The sequence below is a fragment of the Canis lupus genome, chromosome 9 (assembly GCF_048164855.1).
Source record: "Canis lupus baileyi chromosome 9, mCanLup2.hap1, whole genome shotgun sequence".
Classification (NCBI taxonomy): domain Eukaryota; kingdom Metazoa; phylum Chordata; class Mammalia; order Carnivora; family Canidae; genus Canis; species Canis lupus.
In genome coordinates this window covers 72,557,435-72,583,177 of record NC_132846.1, presented here as the reverse complement: position 1 = coordinate 72,583,177, position 25,743 = coordinate 72,557,435, and the positions used below count along the sequence as shown (strand labels likewise).

Here is a 25,743-nt window from a genome sequence, read left to right as displayed (position 1 = left end):
TTTCAGGTCTTATGTTCAAATCTTTAACATTTTTTTTTTTTTTTTTTAAGATTTTATTTTTATTTATTTATGATAGACAGAGAGAGACAGAGAGAGAGAGAGAGAGAGGCAGAGACACAGGCAGAGGGAGAAGCAGGCTCCATGCACCGGGAGCCCGATGTGGGATTCGATCCCGGGTCTCCAGGATCGCGCCCTGGGCCAAAGGCAGGCGCTAAACCGCTGCGCCACCCAGGGATCCCTTTTTTTTTTTTTTTTAAGATTTTATTTTTATTTATTTATGATAGAGAGAGACAGAGAGAGAGAGAGAGAGAGCAAATCTTTAACATTTTGATTTAATTCTTGTGTATGGTGTGAGACAGTGGTCCAGTTTCACCCTTTTGCATGTGGCTGTCCAATTTTCCCAATGCCATTTATTGAAGAGACTATCCTTTCCCCACTGTATTTTATTGGGTCCTTCATTGTAAATTAATTGACTATATATGTGTGGGTATATTTCTGGATTCTCTATCCTGTTTTGTTGATTTATGTGTCTCTCTCTTTTTTTTTTTTTTAAGATTTTATTCATGAGAGACACAGAGAGGGAGGCAGAGACACAGGCAGGGGGAGGAGCAGGCTCCCTGTAGGGAGCCTGATGCGGAACTTGATCTCATGACCCTGGGATCATGATTTGAACTGAAGACAGACGCTCAACCACTGAGCCCCCAGGCACCCCCCAGGTTTTCTTATCATGAATCGATGTTGTACTTTGTCAAATGCTTTTTCTGAATCTATATAAATGATCATAAGGTATTTATCCTTTTTATTCTTGTTGTGACATACCATGTTGATTGTTCTGCACATATTGAACCGCCTTGCATCCTGGGAATAAATTGCACTTGACTATGGTGTATTATTTTTTTAAAAGATTTTATTTATTCATGAGAGACGAGAGAGAGAGAGAGAGAGAGAGAGAGAGAGAGAGAGAGAGAGGCAGAGACACAGGCAGAGGGAGAAGCTGATGTGGGACTTGATCCCGGGTCTCCAGGATGAGGCCCTGGGCTGAAGGCGGCGCTAAACCACTGAACCACCCGGGCTGCCCATGGTGTATGATTTTTTTAATGTATTGTTGGATTCAGTTTGCTAAAATTTTTGGTTGGATTTTTACATCTATTTTCATGAAAGATATTGGTCTATAGTTCTTTTTTTGTGTGTGGTTTTTATCTGGTTTTGATATCAGAGTGATACTGGCCTCACAGAATGAAAGTTTTCCTTCCTCTTTTATTTTTTGGAATAGTTTGAGAATACGTATTAATTCTTCTTTAAATGTTTGGTAGAAAAAAAATGTTTGGTAGAAGGGCGCTTGGGTGGCTCAATTGGTTAAGCAACTGCTATTTGTGTTTGGCTCAGGCATGATCTCGGGGTCCTGGCATCAGGCTCTTACATCAGACTCAGCAGGGAGTCTGCTTCTCTCTCTCCCTCTCCTCCTCCCCTCCCACTTGAGCTCTCTCTCTGAAATAAAATCTTTAAATGTTTGGTAGAGGGCACCTGGGTGACTCAGAGGTTGAGTGTCTGCCTTTGGCTCAGGTCATGATCCTGAGGTCTTGGGATTGAGTCCCACATCAGGCTCTTTGCATGGAGCCTGCTTCTCCCTCTGCCTATGTCTCTGCCTCTCTCCCTGTGTCTCTCATGAATTAATGAATAAAATCTGAAAAAAAAAAAAGAAGTTTGGTAGAATTTGCCTGTGAAGCCGTCTGGTCCTGGACTTCTATTTCTGGGGAGTTTTTTGATTATTGATTCCATTTCATTGCTGGCAATTGGTCTGTTCAAATTTTCTATTTCTTTCTTCTTTAGTTTTAGAGAGTTATGTTTCTAGGAATTTATCCATTTCTTCTAAGTTGCCCATTTGTTGGCATATAGATTTTCATAATATTCTGTTAACAATTGTATTTCCTTGTTGTTGGTTATTATTTCTCCTCTTTCACTGGTGATTTTGGGTTCTCTCTCTCCCCTTTAATGAATCTGGCTAGAGGTTTATCAATTTTGTTAATCTTTTCATTTTTTTTAAAGATTCATTCATTCATTCATTCATTCATTCATTCATTCATTCACAGAGAGCAAGAGAGAGGCAGAGACACAGGTAGAGGGAGAGAAGCAGGCTCCACACAGGAAGTGCGACTTGGGACCCGATCCAGGGTCTCCAGGATCACATCCCAGGCTGCAGGTGGTGCTAAACCGCTGCGCCACCAGGGCTGCCCTTGTTAATCTTTTCATAGAACACTTCCTGTTTCATTGATCAATTCTTTGTTTCTGTATCATTTATTCCTGCTCTAATCTTTATTATTTCCTTCTTTTTGCTGGGTTTAGGTTTTGCTTATTCTTTACCTACCTTCTTTATTTTATTTATTTATTTGTTTGTTTATTTATTTATTTTAAGATTTATTTATTCATTCATTCAGAGAGAGTGAAGAGAGAAGCAGAGACACAGGCAGAGGGAGAAGCAGCCTCCATGTAGGGAGCCCGATGTGGGACTCGATCCTGTGTCTCCAGGATCACACCCCAGGCTGCAGGTGGTGCTAAACCGCTGTGCCACCGGGGCTGCCCTACCTAGCTTCTTTAGATGTAAGGTTAGGTTATTTGCGATTTTTCTTGCTTCTTGAGGTAGGCCTATATGGCTATGAACTTCCTTCTTAGAACCACTTTTGCTGCATCCCAAAGTTTTTCGACTGTTGTGTTTTCATTTTCATTTGTTTCTATGTAATTTTTAATTTTTTCTTTGATTTCTAGGTTGACTCATTCATTGTTTAGTAGCATGTTATTTAAACTCCATGTATATTTGTGGTCTTTCCTGATATTTTAAAAAAGGATTTATTTATTTATTCATGAGAGACAAGAGAGAGGAGAGAGAGAGAGGCAGAGCCACAGGCAAAGGGAGAAAAGTAGGCTCCATGCAGGGAGCCCGATGTGGGACTCCATCCCAGGACTCCAGGATCACACCCCGGGCTGAAGGCGGTGCTAAACCGCTGAGCCACCCAGGCATCCCTCCTGATTTTCTTTCTTGTAGTGAATGTCTAGTTTCATAGCATTTGGCCAGAAAAGATGTATTGTATGACTTAGATTTTTAAAAATTTGTTGAGACTTGTTTTGTGGCCTAATATGTGATCTATTCTGGAGAATGTTCATGTGCAGTTGAAAAGAATGTGTATTCTGTTTTAGGATGGAATGTTCTGAATATGTCTGTTAAATCCATTTGGTCCAGTGTGTCATTCAAAGTCACTGTTTCCTTGTTGGTTTTCTGTTTGACGATCTGTCCATCAATGTAAGTTATTATTATTTTATTACTATTGTTTTCTTTATGTTTGCTACTGTTTTATGTATTTGGGTGTTTCCATGTTGGGTTCATAGATATTTATTATACTGTACTCTTGTTGGATTGTTCCCTTTATTATTATATAGTGTCCTTCTTTGTCCCTTGTTGCATCTTTGTTTTAAAATCTACTTTGGAAAAAAAATCTACTTTGGGGGGGATCCCTGGGTGGCTCAGTGGTTTGGCACCTGACTTCAGCCTGGGGCGTGATCCTGGAGTCCCAGGATCGAGTCCCTTGCCGGGCTCCTTGCACGGAGCCTGCTTATCCCTCTCCTCCCCCCTCTTGCTCTCCCTCTTTCAAATAAATAAATAAATAAATAAATAAATAAATAAATAAATAAATAAATAAATAAAAATCTTTAAAAAAAATCTAGGGGTCCCTGGGTGTCTCAGTTGCTTAAGCATCGGACTCTTGATTTCAGGTCAGGTCATGATCTCAGGGTCATGAGATTGAGCCCTGAATCCAGATCCTATGCTGAGCATGGAACCTGGTTAAGATTCTCTCTCTCTCTTCTTCTGTTACTGCTACACACCACTCCACTCTCAGCTCGTGTGCGAGCGCTCTCTCTCTCTCTCCATCCCCACCCCCTGCCAAAAAAAAGAGAAAAGAAAATCTGTTGTTTTAGAAGAACAAAACAAGTCTCTTCAGCAAGGATTGGACCCATTCAGACTGGAGGAACCAGGGAAGCAGAAATTACCTACAAGAAGTTCAGATGCATCCAGTTTTAGGAATAACACAAATGTCTTCTTGTTTAGTTCTGTAAGGTTCCAAACGGACCATCTCAGCCTAAAACTGGTAATAAGCTGACAAACAAAGGCTCCAGGGTCCCATCTAGTTTGAACCGACTCTCCAGGAGGGTGCACCTGTTTACAGAACTCATGGAGCTGCTGCTCCAGCTCTGTCATGATTCTGCTCAGGACATGGATCTCTGGTCTTTATTTTTGTTTCAGCCCCTGCTGGGCTGATTTCTGCTTGGCCTTCCCAACTCTGCTGATAGGTTAACTTTGTGAGTTTTTTGTTTTTGTGGTTTTAGAGAGCACATGTGCTCACACAAGTAGTGGGGTGGCAGGAGGGTAAGGGATTGATGGAAAGGGAGAAAGAGGTCTTAAGCAGACTCCATGCTCAGCACAGAGCCTGACACAGCACTTGATCTCACGGCCCTGAGATTGAGCTGAGCTCATGTCCAGTCAGATGCTTAACCACGCTGAGCCACCCAGGCTCCCCTAACTGGATGTTTCTGTATGCGAATGACTTGGCTTCTGAACACTTCTTAGCTTTGACCTTCAGGCTTCAGCTCTGACCTTCCAAGCCCATCATGCCTCAGATTGGATGGGGCTCCATCCCCTCACCTTCAGCAGGTGTGTCTTTTGGTCTGAAACGAGTCTCTTACAGGCAGCATATAGATGGTAGTTTTTTTTTTTTTAATCCACCGTCACCCTATATCTTTTGATTGGAGCATTTAATCCATTTACAAAGTAATTATTGATTGATATGTATTTATCACCATTTTGTTACTTGTTTCATGGTTGTTTTTGCAGTTTTTTGTTCCTTTCTTCCCTTGCTCTCTTCTCTTATGGTTAGTTGGCTTCATTTTAGTGATATAGTTGGATTTCTTTCTCTTTTTACTTTGCAGATCTGTCACTGGTTTTGGATTTGTGCTTGCCATTAGGTTTGTATATAACATCTTCTGTGTATAGCAGTCTATGTTAAATTGACGGTGGTTTAAATTTGAACCCATTCTTTACTCCCACCACTTTTTAGGCATATGCTGTTATATTTTACAAATTCTTTGATTTTTACAGAATTATTTTTACTGCTTTTGTGTTTTTTAGTTTTCATTCTTGCGAAAAGTAAGAAGAAAGCAAAAGACGAAAGAAGAAAAAAGTCTTAGTCTTCCACTTTCCTTTCCGAGTCCCCTTTAATATTTCTTATAGGGCTGTTTTAGTGGTGATGAACTCCTTTAGTTTTTGTTGGTCTGAGAAATTCTCTCTCTCCTTCTAATCTGAACGATAGCCTTGCCAGAGACAGTATTCTTGGCTGTAGATTTTCCCCTTTCAGCTCTTTGAATATATCACACCACTCCCTTCAGGCCTGCAAAGTTTCTGCTAAGAAACCCACAGACAGGCTTAGGGATTTTCCCTTGTATGTAACTTTTTTTTTCCCTCTTGCTCCCTTAAAATTTTATCATTGCTTTTTGCCATTTTAATTACTATGTGTCTTGGTGTGGACATCCTTGTATTGAACTTTGGTGACAGATCTGTTTACTTCCCCAGATTAGGGAGATTTTTAGGGCTTTCTATATGTATCATGTCATCTGCAAATACACAATTTTACTTCTTCCTTTCTAATATAGACGCCTTTTCTTACCTAATTGCTCTAGCTAGGAATTCCAATACTATATTGAATCAAAGTCCCAAGAGTGGGCATCCTTGTCTTCTGATCTTTTAGGAAAAGCTTTTAGTTTTTTTATCAAGTATGATGTTAGCTGTGGGCTTATTATATATAGCCTTTATAATGTTGAAATATATTCCTTCTATACTTGCTTTGTTGAGTTTTTTAAAATCATAAATGGATATTGAATTTTGTCGAATGCTTTTTCTGCATTGAGATAATTATGTGATTATTTCCTCTGGCAAGGTGGTGTATCACATTGACCAATTTGTGAATATTGAACCCTGGATCCTTGTTTCTCTGGAATAAATCCCATTTGATCATGGTGTACAATCCTTTTAATGTATTTTTCAATTCACTTTCCTAATAGTTTGTTGAGAATTTTTGCATGTTTGTTCATTAGAGATATTGGCCTGCAATTTTTTCTTCTGGCATCTTTTTTTAAGACTTAGAGAGTGCACTCACACAGAGGGAGAGAGGGAGAAGCAGACTCCCCACTGAGCAGAGAGCCTGTTGTAGGGCTCAATCCCAGGACAGAGATCATAATTTGAACTGAAGGCAGACACTTAAATGACTGAGCCACTCGGGTACCTCATCTTGTGGCAATCTTGACTAGTTTTTTATCAGGGTAACACTGGCCCCATAAAATAAGTTTAGAAGAGTTCCTTCCTCTTCTATTTTTTGGAAGTTTGAGAATGATTGAGAATTTGAGTTTGAGATTAGAAACTGCCAGGACTGAGCCATGATGAAATAGAAATCTGAACAAACTGTTTACTAGTAAGGATGTTGAATCAGTAATCAAAAACCTGGGATCCCTGGGTGGCGCAGTGGTTTGGCGCCTGCCTTTGGCCCAGGGCGCGATCCTGGAGACCCGGGATCGAATCCCACATCAGGCTCCCGGTGCATGGAGCCTGCTTCTCCCTCTGCCTATGCCTCTGCCTCTCTCTCTCTCTGTGACGATCATAAATAAATAAAAATTAAAAAAAAAAACAAAAAAAAACCAAAAACAAAAACCTTCAACCAAACAAAAGTCTAGGACCAGATGGCCTCACTGGTGAATTCTACCAAACACTCAAAGAATCATCTCAAACTCAAATTCTCAATCTTAAAGAAGGCTTTAACAAAGCAGAAATAAATGATTTTTTTTAAATAAATGATTTTCAGTCTGATGATCTATTGATAAAAGTGGGGCAATAAAGCCCTCTATTGTTACTGTATTGCTCTTTCTTCTTTTAGCTCTATTCAGATCATTTCATATGTTTCATACGTGGATATAATCCCTGATTTGCTTTTCTTGTTCTCAATATTTGGTTTTTGATAGTTTGATTATAATGCATCTCAGTGTGGTTCTGTTTATCTTGGGAGTTTGTTGAGGCTCTTGGATGTTGAGCTTGTTTCATTTACTTTGGGAAAATTTCAGGCAGTATTTAAGTATTCTTTACCTTCTGAGACTCCGACATGTTATCTTAATGGTGTTCCACAGCACTAAGGCTCTGTTCACTTTTCTTCAACCGGTTTTTTTCCAGACTAACTTCCAGTATTTTAGTAAGTTTGATCCCCCCCCCCTTCATGCTCAAATCTGCCTTTTGAGTCCAAGTCAATTTTTAAATTTCCTTTGCACTTTTCAACTTCCTAAAATTTTAGGTTTATCTCTATTGACTTCTATTTTGTTCTGAAATAGTCTTGACTTTTCTCCACATCTTCCTTTAGTTTTTTTTTTCCCCCTTTAGTTCTTTAACCATTTTTAGATGGTTAAACTTTTAATTCATATGATTTGCAATCAGGTCTTTTTCAGAATTTTTTCTTTTGAATGGCTCATACTTCCCTATTTCCTAGTACACCTTTTTTTGTTGTTGTTGTTGTACAGTGGACATTAAACCTAATAAAAGTCCTAACTTTGGAAATCAGATTCTTTCCCAACCCCAGGACTCGCTGGGTTTTATTGTAATTATTTTAAAATACAGATTATATTTAGTTATAGGCTGTTTCTGTGCCAAGGGCCACCCTGAAGCATAAAGTCTTTGCAGGTCTTTTTTTTGAGTCCACGCCTTTCCCTGAACTCGTGTGGTCGCCTACTAATTTTCCCTTGAGAACACAATTGTTTTTCAACATCCTAGTCTTGAATGATACCTTTTTGATACCTGGCCCCCAAAAGGCAAAGATGAGAAAAATGAAGGTGGCAGGGGGTGCCACCTCTTTACATCCATTGGAAGTCACTTCAGCCTGAAAAAGGGCTGGCAAACATGGGGGGAGGTGCAACAATGGAAGCCATTGTGCTTCCTTCTTTGTCTGCAGTCTTATCGGAAGCAGCAGAGAACAGAACCTTGTATTTGGAGGACAGGGTCTTTCTGGCCTATGCTGGCTCCTGCAACGTGTGCAGGCCGCTCCAGTAATGTGTGCACAGTAATGTGTATGTATTTCCTGTCCTACATATGGGGGTGGAGGATGGGTAGCTACTACTGTGCTAGGATCTGAAATGGAACAAAATTAACTGTTTACTATCCAGGTTTTCTGGAAGTTGCAAGCTGTCAACAGACTCCCGGACTTCTGTTACTTCAGATTGTCAGTGCAGTTGTTGCCTAGGTGGGGGCAGGTTCTTGGTGCTTCCTATTCTGCCCTCTTCCTAGAATCCTCAATGCTAATTTTATCCCTTTAGTAATGTTTCGGTGCAGTCCTGCAAGAAAATGGGGTCAGTTTGGGTTCAATCCACAATCTTAGCAAGAAGTCCATTATTTTTTTAAGGTTCTACTTCTTAAAAAAATATATTTTCAGAAGTCCCTGGGAAGCTTAGTTGGTTAAGCATCAGCATCCAGCTCTTGAACTCAGGGTCATGAATTCAAGTCCTGAGTTGGGCTCCACGCTGGGCACGAAGCCTACTTATATATGTATTTTTAATTTTATTTATTTTAGAAGATTTTTATTTATTCATGAGAGACACACACACAGAGAGAGGCAGACACAGGTAGAGGAAGAAGCAGGCTCCATGCAAGGGAGCCCAACGTGGGACTCGATCCTGAGTCTCTGGGATCAGGCCCTGGACTGAAGGCAGTGCTAAACCGCTGAGCCACCCAGGTTGCCCTATATACGTATTTTTAAAATTTAAAATTTTAAAATTTACACCCAACATCAGGCTTGAACTCACCATCCAGAGATCAAGTCACATGCTCCACTGACTGAGCCAGCCAGGCATCCTTTCAAAGTGTACTTAGTTATTTTTAATTTTTATTTATTTTGTAAATTTAGTTAACATGTCCCTGGACATTCCTAACTTCATGAGAAGAACAGGGAAAGGGAAAAAACGAAAACTCTTGATTTTCACATAAAATTATATAGTATGAATTGGTTAGGGGAAAGCATGCTGTCAGCCACCTGTTCACTGAACTATCCTTCCCCTATCCTATCCACCCATCTATTCATTCACCCAAATATCCATCCATCCACCTACCCATCTGCCAATGTACCTACTTATCTACCCACCCACAGAAACATCAAGGCACTAAGTCCAGTTCTGGATACTTGAGATGCAAGGAAATCAGATTTGTTTATATTTTTGCAGATATCTGTCTACGGGGGGAGAGAAAAATAGAAATTCTCCACAAGACTCTGCTGTTGCTTGACAGATATGGCTCCCAAATCAAGACCTCAAGGTTTAGATTTGTTATCAAGCTGCCCCCTAGATTCTTCCTAAGTAGGCCAAAGACACCTCAAACTCCTCACATCCCAAGCTGAACCACCTTCTTTCCTTATGGCAACTTGTCCCTCTCCTGACGTCCCTTATGTTAGAGCTAGCCTGGCCTGTTTCTCCTCACATAAAGTGCTTTTCAATTTCCTTGTGGCTCCACCACTTGAGGTGTTCTGTGGCCCAGAAGATGCGGTTTATCTCAGTGACTCCTCCCCTTCACACTGTCCCAGCCCCAGGAAACCCTCCTTGACAGCCTTTCATGCAGACTCAAATCACAACTGTGCAAGATCACTCCTTTATCAGGTAACCTCTAATGACTTCCTAAAGACTAATTGTGCCTTGTCTATCAGATTTTAAGATCTCTCTGGCACTGTGCTCTGTCCATGGGGTGTGGATCTTCGCAGAGTGCTGGGTGCTCACAAGGCAGTGTCCACTTGCTGTTTGGTAGACTGCTCATATGAGGCACCACAGCAGCCTGGCAGACGTCTGAAAGTCTGCTAATCATGGAGAGAAGTCCTGGTGAAAGCCAATGTGCTGCAGATGTTTCCAAGGACTCCCAACACCAATCCCTACTGTAAGGCAACCTCTGGCAGCCACTTTCAAATCCCTTGTGACAAGCTTGCCCCTTAGCCACAGCTGACTAGAGCTACCAATAGAGCTTACAACAGCTGGAAGCCAAATCAACCAGACAAAAAGTTGAGAATCAGTGAAGCATACCACATACACCAACAAGAATTTGAATTAGGAAGTTTGAAGGTCTGAGCATTAAACAGCAGGAACAGAAGCTTCAAGGCCACAGAGCACCTTAAGAAAGCCAATCACAAGGAGACTGCAGTTCTAGAGGGCCAGGAAACTCCGGAAGTGGAAAGAGAAACCTAGAGAGCAGAAGGGCAGGCAGTGCCTTGGAGGAATACTTTCTAGCCCAGCTGCTCCAGTGTCCACAAGGCTGGACCAGCTGCTATCCCTGGGTCCTCCTACAGACTTGCGTGAGGTTCCCAATAATTCCGTTCTTATGTGACTCCTTGGAAAACCATCTCCTTCTCCACATCTAGTAGGAGTTCTTTAACAACAAACTTCAGTTATGACTTTTAACTACATCTGAAGATGCTTTTCTTCAATGTTTGAAGCCCCTGACCAAGAGGCCAGAACAGAAAAACCCTGTGTCCACTCAGGCTGTGAACCTCTAGGGACCCCTCCTGGGTGCTGATCTTTACCTAGATTCCATATGGGAGATTTGGTCTCGAGAATACAAAGTTCCATTACTCTTGGGTACTCAGCTTCTCTTGCCTCTGGGGTAGGGATTTGGGCCTGCACACTCTGATCTGGGACCCTGTGCTTTCAGAACAGCCAAGGCTGTTTGGGGACACCCAATGTTCTCAGGGTGAAAGCACATCCCTATCTTGACTGGTCTACCCCTCACAGCAGCTGCTGGTGGTCAGCCACAGGGCTGTCCTCCAACCCCTGTGATTCCCAGTGGCTTAGCCGCCCTGGCAGCAGGATGCAGGTGTACTGGTTGCTGCAGCTTTAACAAGGCTCCAGTCAAGGTTCTGAGCTTGGAGAAGACCCATTGCCTCCAGCCTCATTCACCACACTCCATCTACAGGGAAAGTTTCCACTTTCCAGGTGTATTTCCTGTTTTCCTCCCAAACTTCTACTCCTACTCCTCCTTTGAATCTTCTAATTTTAGGGAATCCTAAAGTGCTAATTTTTCTCTCTCAAGTTCTACCCTTATCCCGTGTCTCTAGAAGGAACAAGGGCAAGCTTGCCCAAGGTCAGGGGCTCAAGGGATATGCTAGGACACCTAAGGGGGATTGGCGCCTGGTCCCTGGGAAACCCTGCTTCCCAGTCTGGAGAGGATGGCTTCTGATGGCTCTAGCCCCTTCAGCAGCTGTGTCATTCAACACTGAGGGGAACTTATAAGCTGCCCTCCTGATCAGAAAGTTAAGTCACCCATAGGGCAAGGGACCTGAACACTGTATGGGGGACAGCATTAACTCAGGCAGAAGTGTCGGGGTCCAGCCTGTGTGGGTGTGCCATGGGACCCCAGGGCAGTTGCCTCTTCTCTGGCTGGTTTCTTCCAATGAGGTGCACAGGTTACAACCTGTGCTACCAACCTCACTGGGTACTTTCAAATGATCCCTTCCCTGGGTTAAGGACTTCTGACCAGACTCAGCCCAGCTTCACTCACTGGCCTTGAACTCCTCAGTCCCCACCTTGGGCTGGGGATGTCATACTGCCAGCCCTAGCTGAAGGTTGCCCCATGAAAGTGCTGATGGGTGCTTCTCAGCTAACCCAATCTGTTGGACAGGTGACAGGCTGAGCTGGCTACTGGCTCAGGTGCTATTTGCAGCTTTTATGGGATCCCAGTAGGAGCCCTGGACTGTCCTTAGCCAGACCGGACTTGGTCTGAGTACCACTGCAGATTAAGCATTGCTCATGGCAACCACCTATGGCACACTAATGACTCCTCAAACACTGTACCACTAACTGCTCCCTAGCCAAGAATAACTTTTAGCTAGCCTATGCTCTCCTCAGTCTGATTCCTGCTCCACATTATCTGGAGATTCCAGCGCACACTTTACCCTCCTATTCCCTTCTTCAGACCCATTTCCCCTAGCAATAACCTCCATGGATTGGAGTATTAGGCTTCTAGTAGAATTTCAAGCATTGTACAGAGGAGTTACCATCCACATTAGGAGAATATAGTCTTCCAGGGAGGCCCTGGCGATACCCAAGTGAGTATGTCCCTTAAACAGGGCTGGTTGATGGGATCCTTGGGTGGCCCAGCGGTTTGGCACCTGCCTTTGGCCCAGGGCATGATCCTAGAGTCCCGGGATCGAGTCCCACATCAGACTCCCTGCATGGAGGAGCCTTTCTCTGTGTCTCTAATGAATAAATAAAATCTTAAAAACAAAAAAAAACAGGGCTGGTTGAGTAATATGCCAAAAGCAGGCATTGGGGCAAATCAGACCCCACTGTCTGCTTTGAGAGCCTAACACTCTACTCTCCTGGTCTAGATTCTGAAGAAAAATGAGAAACTGTAGTAGTCTAACAGGCCACCACATTTGAAGATCAACAGGACAATGCAGTCCAGGTTATTCTAGAATATGGAAAAGTCAAACAGTAGCTGTTAAAGTTCACTAAAGATTGTTTGCAGAAGTGTTAAGACAAATTTAAAACTCAGGACACCTGGGTGGCTTAGCAGTTGGGCATCTGCCTTTGCCTCAGGTTATGATCCTAGGATGGAGTCCCACATCAGGCTCCCTACATGGAGCCTGCTCCTCCCTCTGCCTCTCTGTCTCATGAATAAACGAGTGAAATCTTAAAAACAAAAATTAAACCTCCATTATGGTTCGTCTGTTTTGCTAAAGTTCTAAGTAGATTTCAGGAGAATATTTTCATATTGGTCTTTTTTTTTTTTAAAGATTTTATTTATTCATGAGACACACAGAGATAAAGAGGGACACAGAGGGAGAAGCAGTCTCCACGCAGAAAGCCTGACATGGGACTCGATCCCAGGTCTCCAGGATCACACCCTGGGCTGAAGGCGGCACTAAACCACTGAGCCACCCGGGCTGCCCCCTTCATATTGGTTTTAAACACATCTTTAGCTTTGCAGTGCACAACAAAGTGGTTGAGCACAGGAATCTGGTGAGTTACCTTGGGACAATACTAGCCATCTCAGGTTCACTGGGAGGATTAATGCAACAAACCCAAAATGCAGATAGGTGGCTCCTCAGCATCAATACCCTTCTGGATTTTCCACTCTTTTAGAAGGCCAGTTTTCATTTCTAAGTTATCTTCAGGTCAACGTGCTTACTGCAATGGAGTAAACAGTGGGGGCAATTGCAACATACACAGCCTGCCCTAAAAAGCAATAAGCATTACGTTATAGAGAACACTCCTTTCCCTTCTTTGACTTCTAGGTTCGTAGGTTCATCAATTTCAGAGTGGACTTGTTTGGAATGCAATCTCTTATTTCCCTTTCTTAAACTAGGCATCTGTTATAGAATTATATACTTGACATTTCAATTTCCTAAAGTAACCACCCATCAAGATGTCAAGAACCCAAATCAAGGCAGACCGTTTCCAGTTTGAGAGAGAACAAAACCTAAGGAAAGCCACTGACCCACAGTAATGAGCAGCATCTGTTTTCTGAGTGGGACTGGCAACCATGAAAACATCCCAACACATATCCAAAGCATTAGCTACAAAACACAGGAAAGTTCAATGCTTCGATCTTAATAAAATAAGAATCTAGATTAGTTTTAATATTAAAGCAGAGACAAAATATAATTTTAACATTGTTTTAATCAAGTAATGTAGCTGTTTGAAACAGGAAATTTTAAGACCATCAAATAGATCAAAGTGAAGGATTAATTTATTAGGATAGCCTCTATGGATAAAATTTCTATTCCGTGGATTTGAATTCCATTGGAAGTTTGGCACCAGACTGAATACTAGTCTAAGCCAAAATTTTCTCTTTAGTGTTTAGAAGCCCCAAACAGGTTTTCCTTCAGGTTAAAAGAAAAAAACTCCCAAACTAACAGAACCTCATTAGCTTAACATTATGTTGAATGCAACTTGGCTTGAGTCATCCCTATCTCCCATAGAATTTTAGATGAAAGCAAATTGGCCTATGGCAAAGAATCTCCAACCTAAGTGAGATGTAAATTTACAAAAATTTCATCTCTTTGGTGTGACAAAACACATTCCCTCCAGATTGGTGCTTTTGCTTCACTCATTAAAATCCATCAAAAGGCAGGGGGGCGGAGGACCAAATCTGTATGTCTCCAGTAAGATTACTTGATTTTACCTCCTTGAAATATCCAGCTAACAAGATTTTCGCATATCAAATGTTTGTATAATTTCCAATGTGAAAAATTCTTACATACATTAAGGTCTCATTATAATCTTTGAAAATGGATGACAAAAGAAAAAGATGCTGCAAGACAGTGTTCCCAATGAAATTAACCCTTTGGATTGTTGATTCCCAGTGTATTTTGCGGCAAGGAAGAAATGCAACAGGTTTTTCCCTTAAAGATGATTTCTCAGATAAAGCCATAACCCATACAGTTAGTTGAGATCAGCTAACTGAGCAAAGAATTCATCAAGTTATTCCCAAGTCTAAACACCTCAGGATGGGCTGGGGTCAGGCCCCTGATCACCTGCATTCAGTGGCCATCATCAGACTTCTTGGGTGTCTGGCTATATTCAATGTGAAATAAAGAACACCTTCAGTCTTACACCAAAATATAGGCTTTAACTTGAAGTATGCTTTTAGCTTTTTGTCTTGTTTTGCTTTAAATAAGACATGGGGGGGGGAGGGGATCAAGTTTGAGACACAGGAACACTTATTTTGGCAAGATAGCAACCAAAACCTAAAAAGCATAAGCTATTATCGACATGTAAAAGGCATTAAAGAACAAACCATATTATCAAGAGGAAATCCACAATGAACAAAAGATACAGTATGCCTTAACATTTTGAAACTAATTCAACCATAAGAATAAAACTTGAAAAATTATGCTCAGTTTTTGCTAGAGATTTAGTGCACCTTTTCCTGCTTCCCCCAAATAAAATCATAGCTTACTATATAATCACATCCTAGTTTCAGAATTTTCTTAGTACAAAGCAACAGCTACATACACATAAAATGCTTGTTTGTTAATGTAATAATTCCCCTGGCTCATCCAAACGTGCAATGCACATGACTCCAAAGACTACAATTTGGGGTTAAGTATACACGAACTGAAAAAACACAATTCAAGTTTCAAAACCTGCTCTTAAAATTATTTATAGGACACTCAGGTCATTTTCACTTCTCAAGAAGATAAAGATGTTGCACTGCCATTTTGATGATCAGTCCACCTCAGCATGGAAAGAATGTACATTACCATATGCCAATTTGAAGGACTGAACACTTGAAAAGTACTATATTTTTCAATGGCTGATTAAGATAATTACAAGTAAGCTTATGTTTACATTCTGCTGAGAACATCTTTACAGTCTCAGCATCTAACAATATCTAACAGGCTCCAAGAATCCTATCAGGTTAATGGTGGTGCAGTATTTAAAAAAAGGAGCCATTTCAGCTTAAGTCATTCAGAGCCAATTATCTGAAGAATGACCAAAATCAAATCTTTATTTAACTGTATACATGTGATCCAAATGTGTCCACCACTAATTTTTCAAAAAGAAACATGCTATAAATAAGCAAACTATATCTGCTCACTGATATGTGTATGGACTCCCTAGATGTCTTGTTGGGCTTAATTACAGACCACTCACAGCAATACATTTTTAGTAGAAAGTGTAGCATGATGTTAAGCCATTTTAGCTTTTGCACATACATGTTGCACTTCTGGCTGATGATGCAGAAAGATTCGCAGCATTACACCGTTAAGCTGGGCTGCACCCACCCCTTTAAATGGCATCAATATCAATGTCATCATCCTTGTTGTCAGACTTCACAGCTTCAACTTTAGGTACACTGGCAGTCTTCGAATACACCACCTGATAAAACAATTTTATTGATTGTGTTAAGTCTGTATCCTAATAAACCTATCTATAAAAACAGCAATACAAATCAATGGTCAACAAAGAAAAAACTACCCATTTTTTTTTTTTTTTTTTTTTTTTAAGAAAGTGTGTGCAAATGGGGGTGGGTGAAAGGGAAGAGACCCGCAGGCTCCACACTGGTTTCAAGCAGGTCTCAATCTCACACCCTTGTGAGATCATGACCGGAGTAGAAATCAAGAGTTGGATGCTTAACCAACTGAGCCACCTAGGCTAGGCGCCCCACAGCTGCCATTTTTTCAAACTTTTTGTTAGATGAAAATGGAGTTTTCTCTCTCCAGTCTGATACCACCTTAATTCTTACGGACAAACTAGCACCTCTATACTCAACCGGCTGTTAACTAAACCCTATTTCCAATCCTGTTTAGGGGCAGGAGACATTTCCCCCAATCCTTTATATCAACACGATAATTTCCCAAATTATCAAGACCATGTTTTGCTCCATCTAAAAATTTAAAATTACCTGATTACCATTTCATAATCCCAAATCATAACGTAGTTTACCTCAATATTCTCATCTTCATCATCTTCTTCACCGCCAGAAGATTCTTCCTCTGCTTCCTTCAACCATTTTATAAATGGTTCTGCTTTGACACGAATCTCTTTGGCAAGGTCTTTTGAGACATATTTCTTAGAGGCCTAAAAAAAGTTCAATACAATTTCCTTAGTTGGAGAAATCTAAAAATTAATTTATATAACTACCTACACACTGAGCTCTTTGAAGGAACTGGGTCACATCCTAATCTTGACTCAACAGATACATGTATTCAGCAAACAAGTAACCAAGAATCTAAATACTTCCTTCCATTATTAGTAGAAAGTTGCCATTGTGGGAATCACCTATGAGTTATACCAAGGACTGCATTTCAATGTAGAAGAAACTTAAGTATCAGGAATTACTTCTTCCAAAAGTGCCCCAACAACTGATCTTCAAGAGGCTGTATCTATTCCCCACCTTTTCTGACCAGCTGATGATGACTTCTTCTTCCAACAGATCTGCATCATACATCTCCTTTAAGATATGGGGAATCTTGGAAATGAGCTGAGCTTGATGCATTGCTACCACACACTCCAAACCATGAAGAAGGTACCGTTGAGCTTTTTTGTTGTTGTGACAAAACTGGAAACAAACATGTTGATATTAACAAACTTTTATTTTTATTTTTTTTAAAATTTATTAATTTATTTATGATAGTCAGAGAGAGAGGCAGAGACACAGGCAGAGGGAGAAGCAGGCTCCATGCACCGGGAGCCTGATGTGGGATTCGATCCCGGGTCTCCAGGATCGCGCCCTGGGCCAAAGGCAGGCGCCAAACCGCTGCGCCACCCAGGGATCCCGATATTAACAAACTTTTAAAGAAGTTTTAAGTATACTCATCTCTCAAAATTGTTCCTTAAGGCTACGGGCTTAAACAGTGGTTCAAGTTCAAAAAGTCAATGCATAAAATCTATGCATTACTCTCTAAGAGACTATTATACAGCATTTTCTACTTAGTCCTATGCTTGATAAGGTAGGTCAATTATCTCTCGTTTTAGGATGACAGACATCTTCCCAGGGTCATTCAACTCTAAATCTCACAAAATAATTCACTTACTCGTAGGAAATGGCGCCTGTATTTCTTAATTTGTTCTCTAATCTTCTCATTAAAAAGAACTTCAGTCAAAACAAGAGGACCCATAGCTTTTACATCCAGTCTTTCTGCTTCAGCAACAATTTCTTTGTCTGACGAGTCAATAATACCTTCTTCTTTCTTTTTCTGCAAATAAAGGGAGCAATTCAGCAAAATGGAGACACATTTTGCTCTAGAGATGCTCATTCCTCCCCGCTTTCAGACTTTTCCCATTATAGCTTCAGGATTTTTTAGTTAATATGCACATGCCAAAGATAGTACCTGGAAGCACTGCAAAAAGTAATTTCAGTAAATAAGTTTGAGTATTCAAAAGACATCATGAGGAAAAATTATGTGCCAGATCACAAATATAAAGTAATAAATATCTTAAAACCTCAAGACTTGAGGGTGATTAACAAAAAAATGTTTAGCTGCTCTTGAAGTTCTTACCTTCACAAAATCAAACAGAATATTGACCCGCTCTTCTACAGTCCTTTCCAAATCATCACTGAGTGTTAGAACTTTTGCATGATCACTGATTTCATCCATTCTTCGTCTTTGAGCTTCCTCAGTCGTATCCTCCCCCCAATCATCATCCTCCTCTTCTTCCTGTCAAGAACAGCATTGTTGTCAAATGCCTCAAAAACGCAAAAAAACGGGATCCCTGGGTGGCGCAGCGGTTTGGCGCCTGCCTTTGGCTCAGGGCGCGATCCTAGAGACCCGGGATCGAATCCCACGTCGGGCTCCCGGTGCATGGAGCCTGCTTCTCTCTCTGCCTGTGTCTCTGCCTCTCTCTCTCTCTCTCTGTGTGACTATCGTAAATAAATAAATTAAAAAAAAAAAAAAAAAAACATTCCAGATTTCTAGTCACGTTAATGGCACTGGATTTATTTTCCATAAATATTGGACTTACCTACAGAACCAGGAACCCAAGGTATCATTGCAAATTTTTAAAAAGATTTATGAGAGAGAGAGAGAGAGGGAGGGAGAGAGAGAGAGAGAGAGAGAGAGAGGAAGAGCCAGAGGCGGAAGGAGAAGCATGCTCCATGCAGGGAGCTTGACGTGGGACTGGATCCCGGGACTCCAAGATCATGCCCTGGGCCAAAGGCAGGTGCTAACTGCTGAGCCACCCAGGGATCCCTGGTATCATTGCAGTATTAAAATGAAGATAGGGGGCAGACCCGGTGGCGCAGTGGTTTACCGCCGCCTGCAGCCTGGGGTGTGATCCTGGAGACCCGGGATCTAGTCCCACGTCAGGCTTTCTGCATGGAGCATGCTTCTCCCTCTGCCTGTGTCTCTATGAATAAACAAAATCTTTTAAAAAAAATAAGTAAATAAATAAAAATAAATAAATAATAAAATGGATGATAGGGACACCTGGGTGGCTCCATAGTTGAGCGTCTGCCTTCAGCTCAGGGTGTGATCCCAGAGTCCCAGGATCAAATCCCACATTAGGCTTCCTGTGGGGAGCCAGCTTCTCCCTTTGCCTGTCTCTCACGAATAAATAATAAAAATCTTTAAAAAAATGAAGATGACTTTCCTTATTTCTGCCCCCACTCAACTCAACTTTGGTGCCCACCACCCTCATCCCTGCACTCACCGCAGCATGTGGAGGAGGACTGATCTCATTTGGTGGTGGGGGTGGGGGCGTCTCACTGCTGGACACAGAACCATTTTCCTTGTCCTTGCCTTTCCGGTTTTTCTTTTCCTTTTCTTTCTTCCCTGTACCACTGTCACTATTCTCTACAGGAGAACAAAAAAAGAAACAAAAAATTTAATAGTTTTATCACAGCTCACTATTTCTCATAAACATTTAAAAACCTTGCTCCCTTCTGCTTTGGAATCTTCCCTTGAAATCCATATACATACACAACGCTACTTATAATTCTAGTAGGATTTACAGACCAAATTTATCCACTATCATTTCCTATATAAAAAATTCAGGGTAAGAATGAAATGTCCCAGAATAGTAGAGGCATTCACTGTTCAGTAGGATTAAAATGAAGTGATGATGTCTCAGTAGACCAGATAGTGAAGGTTGGCACTCCTGACCCTCTCATCCCTCATATACCCAAATAACAGTACATCTCAAATGCACTTTAAGTAAAAGCTGGAACGTTGTTTAAGTCTATATAACAGTTGGTCTCATTGAGGAGAACACTGGAATAGGTTAGACTTTCTTGCTATAGCAAGCTCAAATTGTGTCAGACAACTTCCATCATCTGCCACAGAGTGTTGCTTGCAATGTTCTAAAGCCAGTTAGGCTTAATGAGTCAGGACCCTCGTTCACAAGAGTATTACAGGAGATCCTTTGCTGGAATTGCACAATTTGTTTTACACAAATCTATTTCTTCCTAAGTGACCAGTCTTAATTTGGCAGCCTGTTCTATCTTTAACAGTACATCTTTCAAGGTAACAGATCCAACAGATCAAGGCACAAAAATAGGAAATTCCTTATCTTCTAATTTCATAGCAGTAAAGAAACTTCTGCTTTGTTTCCAGCAATCAATTGCTTTACTGTTAAGTTCTTACAAGTTGATCATAAAGACTCACCAGGTGGGTTTTTGAGAATGAACGTGCAGAGTTTATGATGTGTGTCAAGCATGCCTCGATAGCCACAGGCTTTACAAGAATTACCTATTGTTTGCTTCTTTGGATTGACATGCTGCCAAAAAAGGGGTAAAGACAAGTGTTATCTTTGCCCTACAATAAAATTTTGCAAAAAACAAAGTGTTGAAATACTTAACTATGTAATTCCAGCCTAACATACAAAATTGTTTTTAACAAAATGATCTACTTAGAAAAGCCAACATTGAAAATTTCTAAAAAATTTGCTGCTTTAATTTCCAACTAAATTTGCGATCTCTTAAACTAAATTTGGTAATATCAAAGGACTGATCACAAAAGCAGGTGTAGGTTTTCCTCTTTCTGACAAAAATCTCAAAAAGGACTCACCAGCTCTGTTTCAGGATTCTCACACTCAGGACAAAGAACAAATTTTTTAATGAATCCATCCAACATGTCTTGCAGCTTATTCGCCTCATGAGATCCATTGACAATGTAACGGTCATTCTTAACATCAAACTGGGTCTGTGCTCCCAGCTCACAACCAAAATATTTGGTGGGATCTATGGCGGGGTGGTGGAAGGGGTGGGGGAGAAAATTAAGTTTTTGACTGACTCACCCTCCTACAAATAACACTTTTGCTACTTCTACACAGCTAAAAATATGTCTTACTTGGGTAGTTTTGTTTACTAATAGCAACTAACACATCAGTTGGGTTTTCAAGCCCAAAATTCCACTTAACCCTGAAACAAACTATCATACAAGTCAATCAAGAGGGCAGCAGGGATGGCTCAGCGGTTTAGTGCCGCCTTCGGCCCAGGATGTGACCCGGGAGACCCGGGATTGAGTCCCACATAGGGCTCCCTGTATGGAGCCTGCTTCTCCCTCTGCCCCTATCTGTATCTCTCATGAATAAATAAAATCTTAAAAAAAAAAAAAAAAAAAAAAAAAAAAAAAAAAACCCCAACTCAATCAAGATACACAGATTGAAGCTTGTCACGATCATATCCATAATATGCTTTTTCAAACTCCTCTTAAGAAGCATTACTTACACGTTGGAGGCCGATTAAGCGCCTTTGCAACGTCAACCATGTTGACTATAACTGTCTTGATACCATTTCCTTTGCCCTCAACCTAAGGAAAAAAAAAAGCTTTAATTTTGCATTATCTACCTGAGGAGATGCAGTCTTTAACAATCTAGGAAGAGAGCTTAGGTTTCATTACTAAAATGAAGATCAGCATTAATTACCTTGGCAATCAGACGGGGCATCTTGTAGCGATAGAACTGGTCTGACACACTGCGGTTGACATTGACAGACATTTTGGCTTATTAGTGGCTTTATCAATAAGATGAAGAGATCTTTGATTGCAACTTTTTGGTATCTTCTGTCTGGAGAAGAAGGGATGACATAAACGACTGCAAGAGTTCTCGGTCTCTGACATGAAAAAATTTTCGCCACTGAGGCTGTAAGCTTCTTGCTTGTATGCTATGTTTCCCCAATACAGGTACCAATGGCTGCGCAACAGCTCTGAAAGAGAAAGGAAAAGCACACACAACCCCCAACGTTTAACGTGATTCCCGCAGGAGGAAACCTCCCTCCGCCTCCCAGTTAAGGACGCCTCGTTCTGCCACATTAGGAAGCATCACAGTTCACGTGAGAAGCTAACATTCTCCTCGAACACAGAACACCTGTCGCAATCTAAAGGGCCTCCAGCTGGGAGCTGCCAGACTTCCCACGACGAGCAGCCCGGCTTCGGCTGCCTGCCCGGGGTTTACCCCGAAGCCCACACCACCCGCCCGTCCCAGGGTTGCTTCGACGGAGCGGCCATGTTCTAACAACCGCCGTGGAGACGAAGGCAGACCCAGGCTGGGTTTTCGGACAAACTTCGCAGCCTCGACCCCCGGCCCTGCCGCCCCCCGGCTCAACACCGAGCGCGCCCCTGAAGGAGCCCTGCCCCAATCCGGGACTCGCGGTCTCGCGGGAGTGTGCACGGACCGCCGCCGCTCCGCCCCGTCCCCGCTCTGCGCGCAGTCAACCTTCGCTCCGGTGCCCATGGCTACCGGCCGCTCCGCCCGGGGCAGCGACCCCGCCATGCGCGCCGCGGGAAGCGAAAGCGCCAAGGGGCGCCGGCTCGGGCCGCCCCCGCCCCCGAGCGGGCGATGACTCATGAATGCAGCAATGGGGCCTGAGTCAGCCCGCGCGGCGCGCTCCCGCGGGGCGGGGGAGGGGCAGGGGCCCGGCGGGGAGGGGGCAGGGGCCCGGCGGGGAGGGGGTCGGGGCGGAGGCGGGGGGAGAGGGGAGGCGCGGAGGGGCGGGGGCGCGGGCCCGGGCCGGGGCGGAGGGCTGGGCGGCGGGGGCGCGGGGCCCGCCCGCCCGAACTGCGCCACACGCGCGCGCGGGTCACGCGGCGCGCCGCCATCTTGTGCGGCCGCCATCTCCCCGCCGGCCCGCCCGCGGACTCACCGTTTTCGTCAAATAAAGACATAAACCCAACGCTGCTCGCCCGGGACTGGGATGAAGTGAGGCGCGTGTGAACCCGAGTCCGAGGAGGGGCGGCGGAGGCGGCGGAGCAGCGCAGCGAGCAGCGGCCGGGCCAGGCGCCGCCGAGCAGCGGGGAGGGGCTGTCCCAGCGACGTCCGGGGTCCACACCCTTCAGCGCCCGGGGCCTGGCGACCTGGCGCGGAGAGACGGCGCCGTGAGCCGCGGGCGTCGGGGCGCCTTCCCCGCCAGCCAGCGGCCCGCGGGGGTCGAGGGGGCGGGGAGGACTGGGGAAGGGGCGCGGGGCCGCCGCCCCTCCACCGGACTCACCTCTGGAATGTTCTCGCTCTGACTGATCAACGCCGCCGCCGCGCTCAAGCTACCCTCAGCCCCAGCGCCCGCCCCCCGCGCCAGGCCGCACCGCTCATTGGCCTGAGGCGCGCCCGAGCTCGCTCGTGATTGGTCCACGTGCCGCGTCAATTGCGTCTTTCTCCGCCCCTCCTGCTTCCTAAGGCTCCGTTCGCCGCCTCAGCCCGCCCCCAGTCCCCGGGTCCCGGATCTCTTCCCTTGCCCTCCCCTCCCCCGCCCGTCCCAGAGGCCTTCGCGGTCTCGCGAGAGCTGCAGGCCGCGGCGGGAGCTGGCCGCGGGGCCGCGCTTTGTCGGTTTGGGTGCGGGGGGGAAGATGGCGGTTGGCTCCCCTCCCCCGCCGCCTCGGCCTGGTCTCGTTCCCGCCGAGTTCCTCTCGCGGCGGGCGCGCAGCCTCGCCCGGGGGCGGGGCGGGGGACGTCTTCCCTGCCCTTTCCGCCCCTTGGGGGATGCCGGTCGCCGGGGCTCGAGGAGGAAGTTGTTCTTCCTCCCCGCTCCCTGGGCCTGGGCCTGGGCCTGGGCGGCCGGTGGTGGTGGGCGGGCCCGGGTCTTTCATCCTGAGCGCTGCCTCCTAAGCTCCCAGGCCGGGGTCCGGGTGTCACCTCGGGGGGGGGGGGGGGGTCGTGCTGCGGGCCTGGGCCCGCCGGCCTGGCTCTCTCCCCGGCCCCCCGCCTGCAGGCCTGGCGGGGCTGGGCGCTCCCGTGCACCCGCCTTCTAAAGAGGCGGACCCCGGGACCCTCCAGAAAGCGCGTCTGGGAAGAGGCCCCCGGGTCCTCGTCCTCCACAGTAACTTTGCTCAAACGAAGCATCTCATTGGGTTCCAATTCCCCGCACCCACCTCTCGGGGGATCCACCGCGGCTTCCTTGCTGTGGGCGAAGCACAGCCCAAAGCAGGTGTTCCTAATGAGGTCGCATTGCCTGATCATTTAGTGATGTTTTCATCCTGTTGAAGCGATTGCAGAAGCTCTCCCGTTCTTTCAGAAACTCATTTTTAAGAGTTTGAGTTGCTACCGTGAAAGCGCACCGAGTCCACCCTGAAATCCAGCATAGCTGGCTGTGGTAAAACCAGGAACCGTAGGATGGGGATGGGGTTCTAATCCACTCCCTGCGGTCTCTAAGGAGCCCCCTAGCCCTCAGGGCCAAGTGTGCCCGGGCTGCAGAAAGTAGCAATGTTGTTGAGGACAGGGTGAGGTGGGTAAGGGGCTGCCCTCTTTGAGACCAATTAAATATGCAAGAAAGTTGGAACCGAAGGGTGCGTTGGTTTTTATTAAACTTCAGGATGCTGGGGATCCCTGGGTGGCGCAGCGGTTTGGTGCCTGCCTTTGGCCCAGGGCGCAATCCTGGAGACCCGGGATCGAATCCCACATCGGGCTCCCGGTGCATGGAGCCTGCTTCTCCCTCTGCCTGTGTCTCTGCCTCTCTCTCTCTCTCTCTCTCTGTGACTATCATAAATAAATAAATAAAATTTTAATTAAAAAAAAAAAACTTCAGGATGCTCTTCCATGATTTGCAAGCTTTATACCCCATTTTATTTTACTTTATTTTTCTTAAATTTTATTTTTTATTGGTGTTCAATTTGCCAACATACAGAATAACACCCAATGCTCATCCCGTCAAGTGCCCCCCTCAGTGCCCGTCACCCAGTCACCCCCACCCCCCGCCCTCCTCCCCTTCCACCACCCCTAGTTCGTTTCCCAGAGTTAGGAGTCTTTATGTTCTGTCTCCCTTTCTGATATTTCCCAAACATTTATTCTCCCTTCCCTTATATTCCCTTTCACTATTATTTATATTCCCCAAATGAATGAGAACATACAATGTTTGTCCTTCTCCGATTGACTTACTTCACTCAGCTATACCCCATTTTAAAACTGACAGTGTGGGTGGGGAGGTTCATAAAAGGGCCATCTGAAAATAAATAAATAAAAGGGCCATTTGGAATTGGGCAAAGTGATTTGTGTCTTTGCTATAGGAGCTTATGTTATCACACAGTGTGTGTGTGTGATCGTACAATGGTGTACGATCGTTAAGACGAAATGCATAATGTTTTATGGGCACCAGGGTTCCCATCTGAGCCACAGAAAAGGTAGATCCCAGACAAGCTGCTTCTGGTTCACCATGAAGCATGATTTAGCAGTATTGAAACTTTGAAGTTTTTGCATGCAAATGACATTTTAGAAACTCAGAAAATATGGAAATGAAACTAGTCTGAGGCAACGGGCTTGCCTTGTCAGAATGATTTTTTTTTTTTTAAAGATTTTATTTATTTATTCATGATAGTCACACACAGAGAGACAGAGAGGCAGAGACACAGGCAGAGGGAGAAGCAGGCTCCATGCACCGGGAGCCCGATGTGGGATTCAATCCTGGGTCTCCAGGATTGCGCCCTGGGCCAAAGGCAGGCGCCAAACCACTGCGCCACCCAGGGATCCCAGAATGATTTTTAATAAAGCTAAATACAAGGTGAGTGATTATTATTTGGGGAGATTATGTTTGATGGCCCCATGTTTAACTTCATTTAAAAAGTTTGTACTAATTTTAACTTTAATTTTTAGCAGGTGTGCTGCTCATTTGTATCTAATCAGGGACAGATTTTTTTTTTTTTTTTTTAAGATTTTATCCATTCATTAATGAGAGACACAGAGAGAGAGAGGCAGAGACACAGGCAGAGGGAGAAGCAGGCTCCATGCAGGGAGCCCAACGCGGGACTTGATCCTGAGTCTCCAGGA

At 44.1% G+C, this 25,743-nt stretch overlaps 1 protein-coding gene and 1 non-coding gene across 4 annotated transcripts; both read right to left on the bottom strand.

Annotated features, from left to right (window-relative positions):
- Window positions 1–13,710: 13,710 nt before the first annotated feature.
- On the bottom strand, window positions 13,711–23,130 carry EIF5 (eukaryotic translation initiation factor 5). Of its 3 annotated transcripts, XM_072840061.1 has the most exons (12): window positions 22,982–23,130; window positions 22,637–22,847; window positions 21,421–21,700; window positions 21,224–21,305; window positions 20,562–20,734; window positions 20,160–20,271; window positions 19,207–19,349; window positions 18,057–18,215; window positions 17,592–17,753; window positions 16,952–17,116; window positions 16,501–16,635; window positions 13,711–15,933 (listed from the first exon to the last, which is right to left on the bottom strand). In XM_072840061.1, the coding sequence occupies exons 3-12, from the start codon at window positions 21,490–21,492 to the stop codon at window positions 15,844–15,846; spliced, it is 1,293 nt and encodes a 430-aa protein (XP_072696162.1). In that variant the 5' UTR covers window positions 21,493–21,700; window positions 22,637–22,847; window positions 22,982–23,130; the 3' UTR covers window positions 13,711–15,843. The 3 variants fall into 3 exon arrangements, with proteins under 3 accessions (XP_072696162.1, XP_072696164.1, XP_072696163.1); XM_072840063.1 differs by lacking the exon at window positions 22,637–22,847 and having other exon boundaries at window positions 22,982–23,060; XM_072840062.1 differs by lacking the exons at window positions 22,637–22,847; window positions 22,982–23,130 and adding an exon at window positions 22,210–22,306.
- Window positions 19,724–19,847, bottom strand: LOC140640783 (small nucleolar RNA SNORA28). Its single transcript, XR_012037416.1, has one exon. It is a non-coding gene; the product is annotated as a small nucleolar RNA SNORA28 (small nucleolar RNA).
- Window positions 23,131–25,743: the final 2,613 nt, after the last annotated feature.

What these genes read in the sequence shown, in the direction of transcription:
- EIF5 (XM_072840061.1), bottom strand. Translation starts at nt 21,492, where the DNA reads ATGTCTGTCAATGTCAACCGCAGTGTGTCAGACCAGTTCTATCGCTAC. An exon ending in TGCCCCGTCTGATTGCCAAG is followed by an intron (nt 21,306 to 21,420) that starts GTAATTAATGCT and finishes TTTTTTCCTTAG; the next exon opens with GTTGAGGGCAAAGGAAATGG. An exon ending in ACAGGCGCCATTTCCTACGA is followed by an intron (nt 17,117 to 17,591) that starts GTAAGTGAATTA and finishes GTTTGTTTCCAG; the next exon opens with TTTTGTCACAACAACAAAAA.